Source organism: Drosophila mojavensis, unplaced genomic scaffold (genome assembly GCF_018153725.1).
Source record: "Drosophila mojavensis isolate 15081-1352.22 unplaced genomic scaffold, ASM1815372v1 contig_80, whole genome shotgun sequence".
NCBI lineage: Eukaryota > Metazoa > Arthropoda > Insecta > Diptera > Drosophilidae > Drosophila > Drosophila mojavensis.
In genome coordinates, this window is record NW_025318906.1 from 10,868,305 (window position 1) to 10,887,300 (window position 18,996).

Genomic DNA, 18,996 nt, shown 5'->3' on the forward strand with positions numbered 1-18,996 from the left:
TAGAGTCCATAATGAAGCATCAATCAATGAATGAAAAGTGCGAGCAGCTGCGAGTGACGAGTCTTTTTGGCAAGCAGGAAGCTAATTTTCATGCACTAAGGCATTGGATCACTTGGCTAAATTCATAACGGAAATTATTAGTCTCTAATTATAGCTTTAATATAATATATATTAAGTTTCTGCTTTGGGGGTCATGCCTTGGCTTGGGGTCAAATACGACGGAAGTAATTCTAATATGCAAAGCTAAACACATATAAATATTTAAATTATACGCTATTATAACGAATTCCGTTATTAATGTGTGGATCTACGTTTTGCGTGTGTAACTGCCAAAAAAGGGCTATGAAAAACAAAATTCTGTGCTAACGTGCTAATTGTGGCTGTTAACCATAAATGTTAATTGGCAGCTTAACAGGCGTTTAGCATGAAAATACCATAAACAAAATATATCGATTATTCTACTCATCGCTTTTATGCGCATAACTAAATCACTCCAATTGCCGCCATTAAAATGTTTTGTAAATGTGTTTGTGTTTTTTTCGTAAATCTCGTGTGCCTACCAAAAATGCATGGGTATTCTTAACTACTAGTGCAGGGTATTAGGCAGTCAATCATTTATGGGTCTGCATCGGTAAGTAACATTTAGTTTTTTGAGCATTAAACAGATTGTATGCCGTCTTGTCCGATTAGCTTTACATGCACAATTGAAGCTCGGACTTGTATTCGTATTCGTATTCGTTTTTCTCACACGTGATAATATTTATTTCCGAATGAAGTCGGAGATTCTCCAGCTGCATGAATGTGGCACAAGAATTTGCGGACCTTGCTTAATTGCCGCGGCAAATGTTAACCTTGTGGCGGCGATCGTGATGATACTTACCCAACCCGGGTTTCTCTCTCTCTTTCTGGCTTTCTCAGTCATTTGAGCAAACACAACTCACCTCCCGCCCGCCCACTTTTGGTATTGAGGGCATTGCAATTACAGGTTTATATTAACTCATAAATTAAGTACGCCAAAATATACGCTGAGTCATCGTGATGCTTTCTTAGCTACTGAAAAACAGAGTGAAACTGAATATATTTATACATGCATAGTATATAAATAAGTACGATTTTTTTTTCTCGTAAATACTGTTAATCAAATTTTACATCTTTCTGTAATTTTTAGCTACCTTTTCGATTACGAAATCCTGCCCTACGCTCAAGGTTCGGGTCGGGTTCAATAAACGGAAATGCTTTAATGGCAATCAAATACAAATTTTTCACATGCCGCTTGCTCATCTATATAAATATATTTTTAATAGTAGTTTCCGGCTTTGACCGGCTCACAGCCTCTGTTAACGGTTGTATTTTAGTGTCTGTGTCTCAAAGAAATAAAATTAAATTAAATAACGGAGGCTGGCCAGTGGCCACAGTCAAAAATCGTTCGATTTGATTTCCGCCTAGCTAGAATCGTATTAAAGAAAAAACTAGTTTCGGCTTCACGAGCAGAAGCTACATCTACAAATAGATAAAAAAGATATAGATGTATATACATGTGTATATTCATTTATGATAGACTCTGCACACATATGTCGATGATGATGTATGTGTGGCTGATAAACGAAACTGTCGCAATTTGCAAATGGCTTTAACTATGTCCCCGACCCCGTCTACGACGCAATAATAATGATAATAATAATAACAGCAACAACAACAACAACATTGACATCAACTAATCTAAAATCAGTTTCACTTCTATGCTGGCCTTTTCCCTCCAATACGGAAGCCTTTCAATATAATTTGATTTTGTATCGGGGCGCTAATTGAATGTGCTCGAAAACAGTTGGCAATACGCTGAATCTTAAGTCTAGAAGTCTCTCTATTAGAACAATGTTGAAACATTGTCCACATCGATGTCGATGATTTCGTCATTGAATCCTCCCTCCACTACAATATATTAAAATGTCGCCTCTGATTAAACTTAAACAAGTTCAGGGCTTTAGTGAATTGGTCGCGATTCTTAATCGAGCTATCGTTGCTCTTGTTTATACTATGTATATATGTGTATGGTTTGCCATGGCCGAGAAATCGATTCGTCAAGTGTGGCATTACCTGGCCCAGATAATACTCAAGTATCGGCTAACTTTCGGTCAAAATTCTTATCGCCAATTGCAAAACGCTCGAGTTTTTATTGAAATACTGATAGGCCTTCTGGCAATAGACCGGCGCGTGGGCGTGTCCCGTGTTTATTAGGTTAGGAAGTGTTATGCGATGCCTACAGCTGTGGGGTTTCGGTTTCTCTTCTAGGTACTTTTTATGGCATGATTCAGTTTGATTATCAGAAATCCTTTACATTACTCGAAGTTTAATTAGTTTATCAATCGGTTTTCTGTTTCTTTCTGAATAAGACTTTTTCTTGTGTACGTTATCTAATCGGATACAGTGAAATTTCATTATATAATACTTTGTTATTGTTTATAAATACCAGTCGGAGATAAGCATGCCTGCTTATACTAATTATAATAGCAATATCGAATTTTTAGTATAAGTCCATTGTTGATGCAATTTTTGTTGCCAATGCTGATTTGAAATGCCGATAATACTTTTACTACTTATATTACAGCTACTGCTGCTATTTTTCTAAGAAATAGTACTTTTTATATTATTAGTACCATACTGATATTTATACAATAGCTACTACTATTTATATTACTGTTCTATTTATACCCGAATATACTACTACTTCTTATACTATAACAACTATTACTTATACTCAGACTTACTACTACTACCTGTACTACAGGGTCTACTTATACTACTACAACTACGACTATTACACTTCTAGTAATTTTAGTATTACTACGTATACCACTTTTCTAATTTTACTATACCTACTACTATTGTTACTACTATTTTTACTATTATAAATGGATGGCAAATCCGCAGAATGACGGCTTTTATTTTAAATTCTTATCCAAAAGAAATATTCTTCTCACTAACGGTCAACTCTGTCCCTCAAAATATTGCCATGGTCTCCCAAGGCGTGTAATTGGATTATAGGACATAAGTATTTTTTTGTGTAACTAAACTCCATGGTTTTCACATTAGGGATGGTCGTAAATCTCTCTATATACTTGCCACCTGTATACGTCATATATTTCAATTGTTAATTGTAGAAAGAACATTACCAATACCAATACGAATCCAACAGTTCTCTTGAATATAATCGATAGTACATTCATGTACTACAAATAGTAATTACTAAATTCCAATTCCCACAGGACTAATTGAAAATGTCGTAAGATTATATTGTTTGATTATAAAATGTCTGAAGGGCTATCCCATTATTATCCATATTATACAGATAATGATGCAGTTAGCTGCAACAACAATTACGTAGCTCATTTCTTGCAAACTTTTAACTTTTAGCTCATTTAGATAATTGCTTAGACATGCAACTTGTGACACCGTAACGCTAAGTCAACACAGATAAAGTACTAGACGAATGTATATATGCATATAACAGCACTTATATAAGAGGACGAAGGCCAACATATATACTTATATAGATATTGAAAGTGCAATTTACTATTTATTGTAATTGGCATACCAAAGGTGTAAAGATAGCTTTCTTTATATCTGATCATATGATCTCAATAGATTTTTAATCATTTTTGCTATTGGATATATGTATGTGTGTACATATGAATGTCTTTAAATATAAGTTGGATAGCAACTTTGTCAAGTCATTCTGGAATTTCGGGGAACTTTATTGACTTTTAAAAAGTGAACTTTGACACCCATTAAAATTTGTAAATTGCTTTCCTTAGCTACATTTGAGAACTCTGAGGTGTCTAGAGCGTTAGATTAAATCTTGCTAAAAACGGTTCATATAAAGGTGAATATATAAAATTTTCGCATGTGGCTAGATTTTCTAACATTTTCAATTCATGCGCGTGCTTGAAAGACCTTTGAAAGGCATACATATTTATACTGTACTTTTATCAGTGCTTAGTTTCTTCTCGAATCTATATATAAATATATATTTTATCATATTATAAATAAACCACTCAGATTTGACTGCAATTATCAATATCAGAGTGCAGAGCTGCGACTAACTAGTCTAGAAATACAATCCTACCTCGTCTAATTAAACCATTAACACCGGTGTCTAATAGCATTATTTACTTCTTTTCTCGAACTTTTTATAGCCTTCATAAAAGAAATCGATGTCGATTTTGGCAATTATCAAAGTCGAATTGTCATAAGTATATTTCGTGCGGCCTAAATTAAACGAACAGCTGTTACCCTAGCCAATGTTTACTGTACTCGTAATCTATACAATGCGTATTTATGATGGTCATTGTCAGGGCGATGTAGGCGAAAGAGAGGCGAAAGTGGAATTTGCACCGGCACATGCGATCGATCAATAATTTCGATAGTCGCTCGGCGGGTAGAGCGAAAAGGGGTATATATATTTTAAATTTGAGACTTATGGGTTGACAGAATATTTAGATATAAGTTGAGACTTGAGATATATAGGTTTGTAAACATAGTTGAAACATTAGATATCTACTCGAAACTCATATCACTTGAAATTGTATAAATATTGGTCTGTATATTTAGTAGAAAATATATCACGTCAAATTTTAAATATTTATAGTTGTGCCTGCATGAAACTTAAGCTTTGTATATATGCTTCGAAGTTAAGATAAGTAGTTCTATATTTGTATATATGAAGTACTTCTGTATATATACAGGAAAGAGTTGTTTATTTGTATATATTAATATACGAAATATCTGGGTTTACTTGCCTGAAATTAATTATTAATATTATATTATGGAATCTAAATGAGTTTATATATGTATATCTGTAAATATTCTGGTTAATTTGTAACTGGATCTGAAATCTAAATAATCAAATAATAACAAAATACATAGAAGAATAACTAGAATATAGAAAGATATGTTGCTTTACCATAGAAGAATCTCTTTACATCCAATCAGTATCATCAAGTGAAGCTTGGCTAATCCGAAAGCCAAAATCGTTTATAAATGTGAAATAGAAACTTTTTCTGACTTGACTAGGCTTGACTAGGTTTTTCTATAAATTTAAATTTTTAAGTTTTTATTAAATTTTATTTTTGTATATTGCCTAAATTGTGCTCATAATATATTACTATAGTACCCCATATTTGCACTCAACTTTTGAGCGCGCATTGTGCCGTCGTTTACACTCGTTCGCAACATTCTTTCAGTTGCTTCATCGACAGGTTTTTTTTTTTTTTGCGCCAAATTCAATAAAAGAAATTGTATGTTAATTATTTTCTAAATAAATTTTGTTTATTTTATTATTATTTATTTCATTAAATGTATAAATAATTCTCTTTACACGTAAACGTTTCAAGCTTGCCACGCCCCAGCCGCCCGTCCGCCCACCAGTCACATGCAGTTTTTGTTCGAGCTGTGTGTGTGTGTGTGAGTGTGTTTATATATGTACATATAAAGCATGCGATTTTTGTTGTTGTTGCTGACGTTGGATCTATGGGGCTCTGGAGGGGGTTTTGCTGGCATACAAATAATTACAATAACATTAACGGAATTAATTGTGTCTCGAAATTATATTTCTTGTACTTGAATTGAACATTTTAAAAACTTTGCATTTCGAATATTTTCCTTCACTTTTTTACACTTAGACGAAACTAAAGCTAGAGTATGCATAAATCAAATGACAGACATATTTATATACATATATATATAGTATATATATATAGGGCAGATTAGAATGAAAGACAAATAGGATAACACTTTTGACTTATTTTTTCTTTGTTTTTGCTTTTTTTGTTTTTTGTTTCTTTGCAGCGCTAGTTCAGCTGCTGCTTGAGTATACAATACATCTCTCTTTTTGTTTATATATACGTATATATATGTTGGGTGGGGCGAGGCCACACCCAATTTTTAGTGTGTTAGTGTATGTGTGTGTGTGTGCCTGCGTGCGTTTGCAGCTCGTGTACTAAAGGAATGCTCTTCATCAAACACAATCATAATTGTTTTATATCAAACTAGCTGACACACACACACACAGCACACCCACACACACTCTCATCATCTGTTCTGCTTTGTTGTTGTACCCGTCAACCCAAATAGAAATTATGAAAAAAATGTTTTGTTTGCTTCTTGAAAATAATGTTGACTTACTCGATTGATTTATCATACATATTTATCTCAATACATATATATATATATTTATTAATAGTATCCAAAATATGAGACATATATCTATACAATCCTCACAATAATAATAATACATATATATGTATATATATATATATATATATAGGTTTTCATATGTCTAGCACCCCGCACATTTTGAAAATAAACCTCACTTAAACAGAAAGGACCTCACACAATAGACAGAGAAGGAGAAAAAACTGTTTATCCTGATTTATATATTTTTTCCTTTTTTTTTTTTAGTTTTTACTATTTTTTTTTATTTTTGTTTTTCTTTTCTTATCTCTTTTTCCCTATTTGGTTTACATGATTAGAGCCCGCCCGAGGAGTTGGCAACCGCTTTAACTATTTACTTAGTAATTGTTTCCCTCTTCTTCTTCTTCTTCTGCTTCAACTTAAACGGCTCCAATATCACTTTGGTATCTGGCGGTCAAGTAGTTGGCCGCCTCTGTCATTTGTTCCAGGCACTGGTACAGACCATTCAGATGTCGTTTGCAGCGGCGGGCCAGCTCGGTGGCCTTGTCGCTGGACTTTGGGCAGGCGGCATCGGCTATGTCGCTGCCATCGGTGCTTTGGGCATTGTCGCTCTTGTTGCCATCCGATTCCAGGCCTGAGTCGATCTCGTTCGACATATCGGAATCGGAATCGCTCAGATTGCTGACCGATGTGGTGGACATCATGGAGGCTGTCGATGTCCTTCTCACATGACCCTTGACACCCGCAGAGCTTCGACTGCTGTTGCTGCTGCTGCTGCTGCTGGTGTTGCTATTTGTGTTGGACTCAGTCTTGATCTCCTGCTGCTGCTGCTGCTGTTGTTGTTGCTGTTGCTCTGTTTCCAGCTGTGTGTTGTCTTCATCATCATCATCATCATCATCCTGATTGTTTGTCCAGAGTAAATCTTTCTTCAGTGAATTCAGCACGGTATACAAATTGAAGAGCTCCGAGGCGTTGAGGAACTCGTGCACATTCTTGGAATGTGCCGCACCACGTTTGCCCTCGGCACTGGAATTTTTTGTCAGCTGATTGGCGGTTGTATCCTTGCCCGTTGCAGGTATTATATCAGTGCTATCACCGATCTAGATATGGGGAGAATTCGGATAGAAAAGAAAGCAGCAAGCAGGCAAGCATACATTAGCTAAATTGTTTAAACAATTATTTCGAAATGGGTAGATTGAAGCAGCAGGAGATGGAGTAGGAGGAGGTGAGCTGAGTTTACATTGATTTGGAACCCACCTGCCGATCCATGAGCCTGCATGGCACCAATATGGTATCATCCATGATGTTAACCGTCTTCACGAACTTCTCCATCACATTGATAATGCAGTCTTTGGAGAACTGCTGCTCATCGTGACGCACAATGCGACGCAGGCAGTTCCTGAAGTGAGAGAGAAGGAGTGAGAGGAAGATATAGTACAGATTTTATAGATAGCCCAAGTAATGAACGTATTCAGACCGGTTTTTTTGTACAGAACCAGTTCTAATAAGACACATGGAACAAATATAATTACTCCCAAAAATATATGATAAATCCTCCATATATAATTCAAGTCAAAAATCGATTTGGGAGCAAAAGACTTTGCTTGATATAATAAATATGTAAAAATATATACAAAATAAGCATACGCCCATATATAATAATATATGAATTTTTCGGAATATCACAGGCTCTGGAAATGAGAGATAAAAGTTAATGAAAGATGTTATATATCCTATATGCTATGCTCTATCTTCTATCAAACACATAAACATAGACATAGAAATGAGCTATAAAAGAACACTCTAGACTCAGCAATATATAAACAACTCCAAAATATATAACATATGTTCAAAGTCATATGCTTTATAGTTTCAAAGACGTCAGCATTAAAGCATTATTCATTTCGCAATACGCGCCTCTCTAGCCTGGTCTAGCCCAAGCCCAAAAAAAAAAAAAAAAAAACCCGTCCGTCACACGTTTGCTTCTTGGACAATAGCCGCCAATTTGGCCATTCAATAGAAATAACCCGATCTGGCTTGGCTGGAAACGTGTCGTCGTTAAGTCTGGCCACTTGTTCTTTTTAACATTTCCGACATCAAATCCACATCATCTTCTGGTCGCCTGATAAATACCAAATTGATTTCAATCTATGCAAATCAGTTGCCAAATTCATTAAATACAAACTATATAAATAGAAGACCAACAACAACAGCAGCAGCAGCAACAACAACAACAATAATAAAGGTATAAAAAACCTGTACGCTCTGAGCCGCTGATTTCTATTTCTGAATAGCAAGTGTTTTCGGCATATATATGTATATACACATTTATAGCTATATATCTATACGTTTCAGTTTTCTCCCCATTCGTCTACCTGTTCTGCGTAGCAGCCGGGTTAAACGCTTTGAGCCACGTGTCTTGCGAAAGTCGTACATGCAAACTATTAGCCTTTCGAGTCTGGCTAATGCACTTCCATTCGTTCCATTTGTAGTGTACAACCCGATTAACCCCACTCGTAGACGCCGGCTAGTCTCACCGCTCGCCGACGTCCGAAGTTCAGAACGCTTATTGTCTGGAGCTGGAGTTGTTCGCTCGCTAGTTCGCTGCCTCTGATAACTCTCTGTGTAGATAGTGTCTCGCGTGGTAGACGCGTGATCGTCTGGGCTGGCCGCCTTGATAAATTTAGTTTTGGCTGTGCATATACATATATACATATATATATGCACTTAAGGCATTCCCCCAACTATTAAGGCCAGCCCCCCACCCCCAGTCATGTAATCGTCTAGACTATTGATAGCTTCTTGTGGGCATGGGACACGCCGCCGCCGCGTGCTCGACCACAAAGTCACATAGTGGCATGGTGTAAAGAGATGTATATTGCGTCGCTTGTGTCAAGGTTTTTTTCCACTGGTTATGCCGTACTTATTTCTCTGTCTATCTCTGTTTCTCTATTTCTCTTTCTCTCTTTATATTTATATGCATAACTAGAAACTTTCCTATTATACTGCATGACTAATTGAGCTAATTGAATATGGCATTTGAATAAGTTTAACGTCATAAGAAAATCCCTTTAAATTGCCTTACTTGATGCACTTAGAGTTACCCTGTAATTACTAATCTAATAACTCACTTGTTTCTCAAAATAAATTTAACCTACAGTTTTCTGAGTTATTAAACTAAATGCATATCAAATTTCAGTTGATTATCTTCCATTTTTGTTTTGTTTTTACGCTTGACGGCATTTGAGGCTTCCCTCATATGAGCTGTTCGACTAGAATGTTCTAATAACTGCACAGTTAGAACTATAAAAAAATCTACATATACTATGCCCCAACTCATTTTAAATTCAATAGTAATAAAACTTTTTTTTTTTTATTTTTATTATTATTTTAAATTTGTTGATTTTATTAAACAAGTTTTCCACTACGTCAATCTAGTTTTACATAGATATACATATATTATAGAATAAACATTCTAGAACCTTTCAGTTCAGCGAAAGTTCAAACTCTTTGTTTACGTTTGCTGTAGGGTATTAAATGAGGCTATCAGAATTGTGTAAAGCGCGCAATTATCTTATCAATATGTAGCGTCCGGTCGAATCGTCTCATTCATACATAATTACCTAGAGAATGAATGAAATATTTGATTTAAATTGCTCAGCAAAAGGGAAGAATAATTGAGATAGAAATAGAAATCAGGCGTTGTCCATTTTAGCAAATGTCGCATTAATTTAAAATAGAAAAAAATCATCAGGCGTCACATAGTTGGCCACGCGCCAGCATCAAAAGCTCGCTTAAAGAGAGAGTGGAGCAGTGGCGTTATTGACCTTTCACAGCTGACGTATGTTGGGCGGCGAAAGAGTGGGTGGAGGGAGAGGGCGGTAATCGTACAACAAGTGCAGCTGCGCCCAATTATGCCGGCAGCAGAGGAAAAAGCCGCAGTCGAGGCGGCGTTCGATAAACACGCCATACGAAACGACCAATTGCAGCGAAGCACGGCGAACCTTTTTATCTGAGCGAATATCTGTAGCCGTTAGTGTAGTTGTTGTACTCTGGTAATTGTCTCCTATTCTCTCTCCATAGATTTTAATCGAATAGTCGTGTGGCCCATTAAGGCGCCAAAAACAAAAGCTTAGTGCCCATCCAGTGCACACCTGGCGGCAACACCTGCCTGTGAAGTGGGCCAAGCCAGGCACGCGACACGCGTCCAGTTTTTTTCGTTTGCTGCGAAACATGCGCAGCAGCAGCGCGGCATACAACACAGAAATCAGCCGATTTTTTGCATCTGGGCGAGCGGGCGCGGATGCCGACTGTGTGGCGAATGTTTTGTGGCAAGAGAGCGCTCAAGCTCTCTTCAACTGTACTCTTTGTTTTTATGTGAGAGCGAGTGTGTGTGTGTGTGAGAGAGAGGGAGGCAGTGACGCGAGCTGTAACTGTACGATTGTTAGATAAAGAGACGCTACTCTTGCTGCTGCCTGTTTATTATTATTGTTGTTGTTGCTGTTGCTTTGCCAGCAATATTTGCAAAATTGAGCAACACTATTTTGTTGTTTGGCTGTGTTTTTGTTGAAGCGAATTGACCAATATTTGTTTAATGTTGTTTTGCAGTGTGGTTGCCCCTGTTTGGCCTCGACTGACCTCCAATGATAATCGATAAATGAGCAAATCGATATTAATTATATTTCACTAGTTAACATGCGACAACGCAATCAAAAACAAATACAAATTCTAACTAAATTTGTGAGTTTGTCAAGGCGAAAGCAATTCGTACTACTTTGTACCACTATTCAGAGTACCGCTCACAAATGCCATCATCAACAGCATATTATTAATGACTTGCATGTACTTATGAGTATATATTTATATGCCTACGTCAATCAGTTAAGTTGAAGAGTGAGGACAGTGAATCATGCCATTGCTTCTGATTGTTTTTATTTTTATTAATATTATTTCTCTGTTTTGTTGGTTTTGCCTTTAGTTTTGTACCCTGCGGCGTCCGCCGATGGCTCATAGTTGAAACTTTTTGCATAGCGATAATGGCAATGAAGATGAGTAATAGTTGTTATCGATAGATGACATGCGATCGCCAAAAGCGCTGATTAGAGCAAAGGCGATAAAACAAAAATAAACACATTAAACGCCTCAGCTGCGGCGGTGGAAAGTGGAATGATAGTTGGAGGTATGCGATTTTATTAGTTTAAACAAACTTAAATAGCAGACAGACATACATACACTCAACTATATACAAAACGAGCCCAGGTTGAAAACCCACACACATACATATACATACTCACACGCATAAGCATACACATATACATATATATTATGTACAGCTATAGCACGATTGTGTCATATTAGGCAGCATTGCCTTTACTTTTTTTCTTTCGTGTTTGAATGGCTGTCCGCATCGTACGATAAAATTTTTGTATCTTGTCGAAACGAAAGAGAAAATGCCGTGTGGACAAGGGGTGCGGTGCCGCTTGCAGTCAGAAAGAGAGGGAGTGAGAGAAAGAGCGTGCAAAATGATGTGAGCGAAATTGTGTGAGCTGTGTTCCTCTCCTCTCCATTCCCTCCACCGGCCCCTGCCCCTTCCCATCCTTGTGCTATTATTTAGCAACTGCTTTAAATTGAATTTAAACACATTTTAACTAGAAACTCGCGCTTGCCCAGCCCAAAACTGGACACACACATACGTACACACTCAGCCACATACAATCATATTCATATACGTACATATGTATGTAGAGATAGATCTATGTGTGTTTATTTCACCCATAAGATTTTACTTACCGACTAGTCTCCAGCTTGGTGAGGTCTGTGTATCCGCTCATTGTGCTGTGTTTTATTAATTCTTTGTCTTCTATTACCAAAATTGGTTAAGCAGACGGTTTTTTGGGGTTTCTTTATTTAAATGCTGACACCGCAAGTTAATAAAAATTTTTCTTTTCCTCTGTGTATCACACATACACGCGCACTTTCACTGTGTCTATCGCATTGGGTTTATGTTTCTGTGACTGTGTGTGTGCGTGCGGGCCTTCAGCTGATGTTTTCTGTATTTGTATTTGTAGTTGAGAATTCTTTGCCTCTGGCTAGGCTAGGCAAGCAAATCTTTGTTGCTATTACGAAATCAGCAAACTTAGTTATAAGTATTTATTAATTTATCGCAATCTGCCGACACGTTTGATATTTATTGAACTCGAATTCGTTTTGCGTTACTTTTGAGAAGTCGCTGCCGTTTTATGACAACAAGAAGGCTCTAAGCATACATAGACTGATGATAGTTGCTGATCAATTCTATTAATTGCTTTATTTATATATCAAAATTCTAAGTATATTTTTTGTGCTTGCTCGCGCACTGCTGCACCACGACAAACGACCGCTACGAACGAGTTTCGATTTCAAAATGATGTGAGCGGCGAGCAGTGTGGCCTCAATCGCTTAGCGTTCAAAAACTGAACAGAAAACGATATAGTATCGAGTAGTTCAGGCAAGCATGCTATCGATAGTCAAATTAGACCTGCACTCGATGTATCGTTTACAATTCTGATAAAAAGCGCATTAATTTGAACTGAAATTTCTTATTGGTTTGCGTATCAGGTATCAGGTGTTTGTTTTGGCCAAGCTCAAAACCATTTTGAACTTTACACAATACATTGAAATACGCAGACACAGCTGTTGCTTGCACCCGATTCCTCCTATTGGATGTTTAGAAATTATAAGAATGCGATTTCCACGTTTGTACAAAATCATTTTGGCCAAACTAAAATGACAATTTTTATTTCACTTCAAAAACAATTACTAATTATGAATTGCCGCCGACTTAATGACCCGCAGTGGCCGCCTTCGCAGCAATCTCATCCTCCTTAGCATGCAGGGCGATCAGCTCCTGTTTCTTTGTAGCAATACGCTCCTCACGTCGCTTGCGTGCTTCGCGCACCTTTTGACGACGGGCCTCAGCCTGGTCAGCGAGCATCTTGCTGCGCTGCTTCTCGGCCTTCTTCTTGTGAATGTATTCCATGAGGACGCGCTTGTTCTTGAACACATTACCCTTGCACTTCATGTACAGATCGTGGTACAGATGACGATCGATCTTCTTGCTGTCGCGGTACTTCTTCAGCAAGCGACGCAGCACACGTTGACGCTGCATCCACAGCAGCTTAGTGGGCATACGAGCATTTGCTGTACCCTTGCGCTTACCGAAGCCGCAGTGACGACCCTTGCGACGCGCCTCGGTGTTCTTGCGCACACGGTAGCGGGAATGGACCACGACGGGCTTCTTGATGATCAGACCATCCTTGATCAGTTTGCGTATGTTCTGACCTGCAAGACAAAAAATATCCATTTAGTATACTCTTATTCGCACATTTCCTCCATTTGGTATACTTACGCGAGTTTGTGTTGGCGATCTCATTAATTTCATTGGGATCCAACCAAACCTTCTTCTTGCCGCAACGCAGCACTGAGGCTGCGAGCCTCTTCTGGAGCTTTAGAGAACTGCAAGCAAAGAAGACCGAAGAAAATTAGCTAAAACAGCATGCTATGATTTTGCGTGCGTGTGTGTGTGTGTGTGTATGTGTGCATGTGTGCATTAACGTGGTTTCGGTTCAATTTACACATTTTTGGATAACCCTGGGCAACTGCACTCATAACATGCTGCATGCCACATGTAATCCACAAGTTTTTGCACACTTTTCACACATTTTCGTACACAAAACACAGAAACTGCTGAAATTCGTCAATACCTCATGTCGACCCTTGCTCGTCGTGGCTGGGAAAGAAAGAAAAATTTGACAGACGGAAGTGACTGCCATTTTTGAGCATTTACCACAACAAAATGCTTACTGCTATATCACGCGCCAATCACAACGGGTGATTAACAGTGTAATGTTGCATAACAGCCAAATGTTATATGAAATTTTATGTTAACCATCCCTGGTCAAACAGCTGATTATACGGCAGATAAAGTTCAATCACAATATTAATTAATAATTGTTGTTTTAAAGAGTTAGTTAAATATGCAACACACTTTAAGGCGATGTCTGACAATGGCGAAGACTGGCAGAGGGAGCTTGCGGCAACTGGCAACGCTACCGCATGCACCCGAACAAAACAAAAATCAAACAAGTCGCAATCAGTTGCCCAGGTTGATGGACTTTCCGGAGATAATATGGCCATCGGCACTGAATACAATCAAAAATTGGATAACCGTACAGTTCATCATACGTCCATATTTTGATAGTGAATTTCAAATCAAGGACTTTGTATACGGCGCAAAACAGGCGCTGCAGGTGAACTCCCAAATTGTTGCTTCAATTACGCAGCAAATTTATTCATATGTGCAATACTACTGTGAACTAATTATAGGTCGTGTCTAGCAAGTTGGTGGGCGGAGATCTGAGCCAGCTACAGGATCTAGTGACACCCGAGGCCATAGCCGAACTGAAGCCCGTCGTGCAGAAACTGTCCATGACGCAGCGCAAACAACTGGAGATCCACGAGAGCGACATCTATTTGTCGTTTCCCTATCAAATCGGCATCATGTTCGATGATGCGAACGATAAGCTGCAAAAGCGTTGGGTCGAGATCACAATGGTGTTCCATGTGATGCGTGGCCTGACCGAAATGCGTGAACGAGGCGAGGAGATACCCTGGAATATGGGGTGAGCGAAAGGGTTAACAACTAGATCTCTCTCTGTTTCTATAAGCTCGGACTTTCTTGATCTACTTGTAGCACAATGCCGGAATATCAGGATCGGGTCTTCATTTGTAATTATCGCTTTAAAAAAGAGTTTACAGCCGGACAGCAATCAGACTGGACGATCAATGTGGCCAATCATTTCAGGGCCATTGATCTAATTAATGAATCGAAATAGCAGTTGGCTTCCTAACTCAGATTCTTAGAAATCGTAGAAAACCCCATTGTATCAGATATAGTTCCCGGAAGTTTGCCTAATCACATTTTAGATGAATTTTGGAATAAAATTTGCATTGCAAGTGTTTAGGTATGAGCAAAACATAAAAAAAAAAAACAAAACAAAAACCACTCAGATCATTTAAAGTTTTATCATTTTTTTTTTTTTGTATCTTAATATCTGGTTATTATATAGTTTAAATAACGAGTATGTGTTTAGATGACAATACAAATTGATTTGTTTTGATGTTCCTTTGTTTTTTTGTTGTTTGTTATTTTTAATTATTCTTAGTGTGCTTCTCGTACTTGGCCCTGTAGATGCCCTTTGAGTCGTACTTGTCGAGGAGCATGGTCCATTCCCTGGGCTTGTTAGTTCGCAGATAATTGATCACCTTGTTGGAATTGCGACGTTGCACATCGGTACACTTGGAGCACTCCGACTCGAGGGCATCGGGCAGCAGTTTCTTCAGCTCGCGTCCCTCGGCCGTGCATGGTCCACTCTCCATCAGGCACTTGATGTAGGCGTTTAAGATGCGATTATTGCTCAGCACTTCGTCCACATTGACATTGTCGAATTTGTTTGTGTATTTCTTCTCGGGCCTAGCCAGGGCGAGGGCGGCAAACACGCCCAACAGCAATATGACCAGTGATGCCTTCATCTTGTCTCAAGAGCTGTAGAACAGAGAGAGATGGAGGAAGAAAACGTCCCCGTTAAAATGTGAGTAATTGCAAAACAAATATATAAACAGCCATTCAAATACTATTTGTGGCAATATTATTTGTCCTAAATAAATAATATGAGGCGTCATCTGGTCTGCTCTGTAAAAGGGGCTAGCAACACGCCAGAGTTTTGAGAATGAATCGTTCGATTCATTTCTGGGCTAGTTCGTTTCATGCATTATTAATGCCTCTTGGCATATATATGGCACATGCATACTAATTAATGATTTAGTTTTAGTAATAACAAAAGATTTCACAATTTTCGTACCACGTCACTTCAAGCTCTTTTATAAAGTGGATTAAGTTCGCTGTTCGCCCTCTTTTTTTTTTCATTTAGCTAAAACCACTTTTGTACCGTTGTTCGCAAGTGTTGCCAATCTGTTTACGCAATAGACCAGGCATCGATACCGAATGGACAGCTGCAATGCCTGCGTCGCTCGCCGCTGCTTCCCTCTCTCACCCTCAACGTCTTTTTTTAGCTGCTATTCAAAACGGATTATATTCGCTTTTCGTCTTGTTTTTTTTTCGCTGCTACTTTTGTACTGTCGTTTTGTGCACGCAAGTGCTGCCAATCAATAGCAATTTACAGTTGCCAAAGCACAAAACAGCATAGCGCACGCGTAGCCTGCATCGCTCGCTCACTCAGTTACTCTCTCGTTCGTTCACTCGCGCTCTTTCTCTCTTTGTCAAATAATGTTTGCTTACCGTTTTGTTGTTGTTGCTGCCGAACTGCGAGCTGTTGGTGGATTTTCTCTTGTGTCTGTTGCGTACGACAGCACAGCTTTGATTGCCAAGCTGTTAGCCTGTTTAGCCGACTTTTATAGTAAGGAGCTCGGCTGGCGCGGCCAAAAGCTTTCGCACATTCGCTTGGCCACTCGACGAACGGTGGCGCTGCCGTCGGCGTCGGCCTGGGCGGCAGCCCCACCAGTCAAAGGTCTTTCGTGCAGCCAAATTGAACCGGATTTTTAGTTTTTCACCCGAATTTTAAGCCAAGCAATTCGCCGCGTACTTGGGATGTACGCAAGCTTTACATTGTTTTTTTTTTTTTCTTTTCTGGACTTGACGCCGACGCTGACGTCTTAAATGTAAATGTGGCCTCGCCCCCTCTCGACTCTTCTCCAACTCGCCACCTCGCCGCACTTTGGCGCTGTCACAGCTGTTTGTTTAGCTTGTTAGTGCTTTGCACGTTTCGCCCCGTGCGCTGAGACGAAATTCATAGGAAAAACATGCAAAGTACTTACGTGAAAAACTCAAAGGTGTTGTTGCTGTTGATCTTTTACGATCATGTTTATTATGTTGTAATCACTTTTATGCATTTCCCCCATTTCATTTACATTATCTGCAGCATTTAATCGAAGTATGTGTGCGTGTGTGTTTTTGTTTGTGTCTCCCTCTAGGCCCAACCAGATTTCGAAAGCTCAACTGGTCTCGATTTTGTATCTTTGTTTTTATTTTTGCGGCAAATCGAATTGGGATTTACCGCCATAAACGAGGCGATGTCTTGCGCTCAGTTTCTGTTCAATCTGTTGCATGGAAGACTTTTCCACAGTCAAATCAGAGCTGATAATTGTTGTTATATTTTTTTATTGTAAATAATTCTTCTTTATTTTTTATTTCTGTCAACTTGGGGTCTACAATAATGAGCCATTAAATTCATATACATATATTTATAATTCTAGAGCTAGGCTTTATTATTATTTTTTTTTTATTTCTGCTTTTTTTTTATACTCATTTTTTAATGGGAATGACTCGAGCTTCTGGCACGAGTATCTCGATTGTGTTGTCTGCTTACCGTACAGTTCAATGGGTCAGTTCTACTTATCTACTTAAGGCTCGTGGCTTTTTAGCCCGCTGTCTCTAATGAAAGCCAATAAATCACTGTGATATAACTTTTATGTTAATTAGTGTGCAATTATGCAAAGTTCAGCTGATTTATCACATTATCATTAAATTTAACAATCTTTCATTTCATTTTGTTTGTCTCGTCTGGCGACTTACAAAATCATCTCTAGGGCGGTCCACAAATGCTGGGACAGATTTAACTGCCAGCAGTTAAGTGCCCTCAGGCTACAATATATATGTATGTATGTATGTACATAGAGCATAATATATACGGAAATCGGATACTTCTAGGAAAATGTTGAAATTAAACAAAAATTAAAAATTTACTGATCTCTAAAAGTTTTTATTTGACATGTAGACATTTATATAAAGCTAGGAGTATTTTATATATCTTATTTTGGCCAGAAGTCTACAAATTTATAAAGCGCAAAAAAATGTTCCTTCCAAATATATTAACTTACATTATATATATGATATCTAAATCATTCTGCCGACTAAAATCTTTTAATATCTCTTATATAACTTTTTTTTAAAGAAGTCTTAATTGGAGTAGCAAAAACGTTTCTAGTTTGCTAAAAAGCTCTCTGTAAAGTACTTGTCGGTATACCAATTCGTCAAAATGAACAAGTGATCTCGGCTCTGATCTTTCTAGATATACGTATACGTACATCTGTATATTTATATGTAAAATAGACGTATTTTTGTATTAGAAGTAAGTCATATATACCAAGATTTCCTGATCTTTCTAGCTCTCTTTGACATCATGACACATTTTTGCCTATTTTAGAAATATATAATTATATAGCAATTATATAGATGTACATATATATTTTTATACCTTTTCTTTCATTTTCACAGTATATCCATATATGATCTTTAAAGATCTTTTACTTCTATTATGAGCAAAAATTTCTATACAAAGCAGATCGAAATTCACATTGCTCCAATTGGAAGCAATTTTCTGATCAGAAGTCGACGCCTCACATTCTTTGAGAAAACATAATGCATATAAAGAAATATTGTTTTGACAATATTCTGCTCACGTTTCTCAACACTTGCATTACAAACACACACACACACACACACAGACAGACAGAGCTGTGAGTATGTGTGTGTGTTTGTGAATCGTTGACCAATTGCCACATGGGTGTTACAGCTGTCATGATCGGTTTTAGCTTATGCAAATGGAAAGTACCCAGGCCAGAGGAAAGGTAAACAGTCGAACTCATGGCAACGATGACAGCGTCCCAATCAAAAGTAGGCGTGGTAGGGGCGGGTGCAGGGGCAACGGGCAACGAGCAAGCAAGGGCTGCTTGCCTTGAAAGCCCAGCCAG

The 18,996-nt window shown here is 38.1% G+C and overlaps 4 protein-coding genes across 4 annotated transcripts; 1 reads left to right on the forward strand and 3 right to left on the reverse strand.

The window, feature by feature from the left end:
- Positions 1-6,442: 6,442 nt before the first annotated feature.
- Positions 6,443-12,600, reverse strand: LOC6579444 (CTD small phosphatase-like protein 2). The gene is made up of 3 exons (XM_002005304.4): positions 11,980-12,600; positions 7,447-7,588; positions 6,443-7,289 (listed from the first exon to the last, which is right to left on the reverse strand). The coding sequence occupies exons 1-3, from the start codon at positions 12,018-12,020 to the stop codon at positions 6,609-6,611; spliced, it is 864 nt and encodes a 287-aa protein (XP_002005340.1). The 5' UTR covers positions 12,021-12,600; the 3' UTR covers positions 6,443-6,608.
- Positions 12,601-12,916: 316 nt separating this feature from the next.
- Positions 12,917-14,009, reverse strand: LOC6579445 (60S ribosomal protein L19). Its single transcript, XM_002005305.4, has 3 exons — positions 13,932-14,009; positions 13,577-13,683; positions 12,917-13,509 (listed from the first exon to the last, which is right to left on the reverse strand). Exons 1-3 carry the CDS (start codon positions 13,934-13,936, stop codon positions 13,010-13,012), a joined length of 612 nt encoding a protein of 203 aa, XP_002005341.1. The 5' UTR covers positions 13,937-14,009; the 3' UTR covers positions 12,917-13,009.
- A 104-nt stretch (positions 14,010-14,113) lies between these two features.
- Positions 14,114-15,347, forward strand: LOC6579446 (m-AAA protease-interacting protein 1, mitochondrial). Its single transcript, XM_002005306.4, has 3 exons — positions 14,114-14,477; positions 14,554-14,849; positions 14,921-15,347. Exons 1-3 carry the CDS (start codon positions 14,205-14,207, stop codon positions 15,060-15,062), a joined length of 711 nt encoding a protein of 236 aa, XP_002005342.2. The 5' UTR covers positions 14,114-14,204; the 3' UTR covers positions 15,063-15,347.
- Positions 15,348-15,357: 10 nt separating this feature from the next.
- Positions 15,358-16,631, reverse strand: LOC6579447 (ejaculatory bulb-specific protein 3). The gene is made up of 2 exons (XM_015163678.3): positions 16,526-16,631; positions 15,358-15,772 (listed from the first exon to the last, which is right to left on the reverse strand). Exon 2 carries the CDS (start codon positions 15,757-15,759, stop codon positions 15,379-15,381), a length of 381 nt encoding a protein of 126 aa, XP_015019164.1. The 5' UTR covers positions 15,760-15,772; positions 16,526-16,631; the 3' UTR covers positions 15,358-15,378.
- Positions 16,632-18,996: the final 2,365 nt, after the last annotated feature.

Bases quoted from the DNA above. Each gene is read 5' to 3' on its own strand.
- LOC6579444 (XM_002005304.4), bottom strand. From the start codon at position 12,020: ATGAGCGGATACACAGACCTCACCAAGCTGGAGACTAGTCG. The intron at 7,589-11,979 runs GTAAGTAAAATC...CTCTCACTTCAG, and splicing joins ACCAAGCTGGAGACTAGTCG to GAACTGCCTGCGTCGCATTG. The intron at 7,290-7,446 runs GTGGGTTCCAAA...CCCCATATCTAG, and splicing joins GCAGGCTCATGGATCGGCAG to ATCGGTGATAGCACTGATAT.
- LOC6579446 (XM_002005306.4), top strand. From the start codon at position 14,205: ATGCAACACACTTTAAGGCGATGTCTGACAATGGCGAAGACTGGCAGA. The intron at 14,478-14,553 runs GTGAACTCCCAA...AACTAATTATAG, and splicing joins GCGCAAAACAGGCGCTGCAG to GTCGTGTCTAGCAAGTTGGT. The intron at 14,850-14,920 runs GTGAGCGAAAGG...ATCTACTTGTAG, and splicing joins GAGATACCCTGGAATATGGG to CACAATGCCGGAATATCAGG.
- LOC6579445 (XM_002005305.4), bottom strand. The intron at 13,510-13,576 runs GTAAGTATACCA...TTTGTCTTGCAG, and splicing joins GATCGCCAACACAAACTCGC to GTCAGAACATACGCAAACTG.
- LOC6579447 (XM_015163678.3), bottom strand. From the start codon at position 15,759: ATGAAGGCATCACTGGTCATATTGCTGTTGGGCGTGTTTGCCGCCCTC.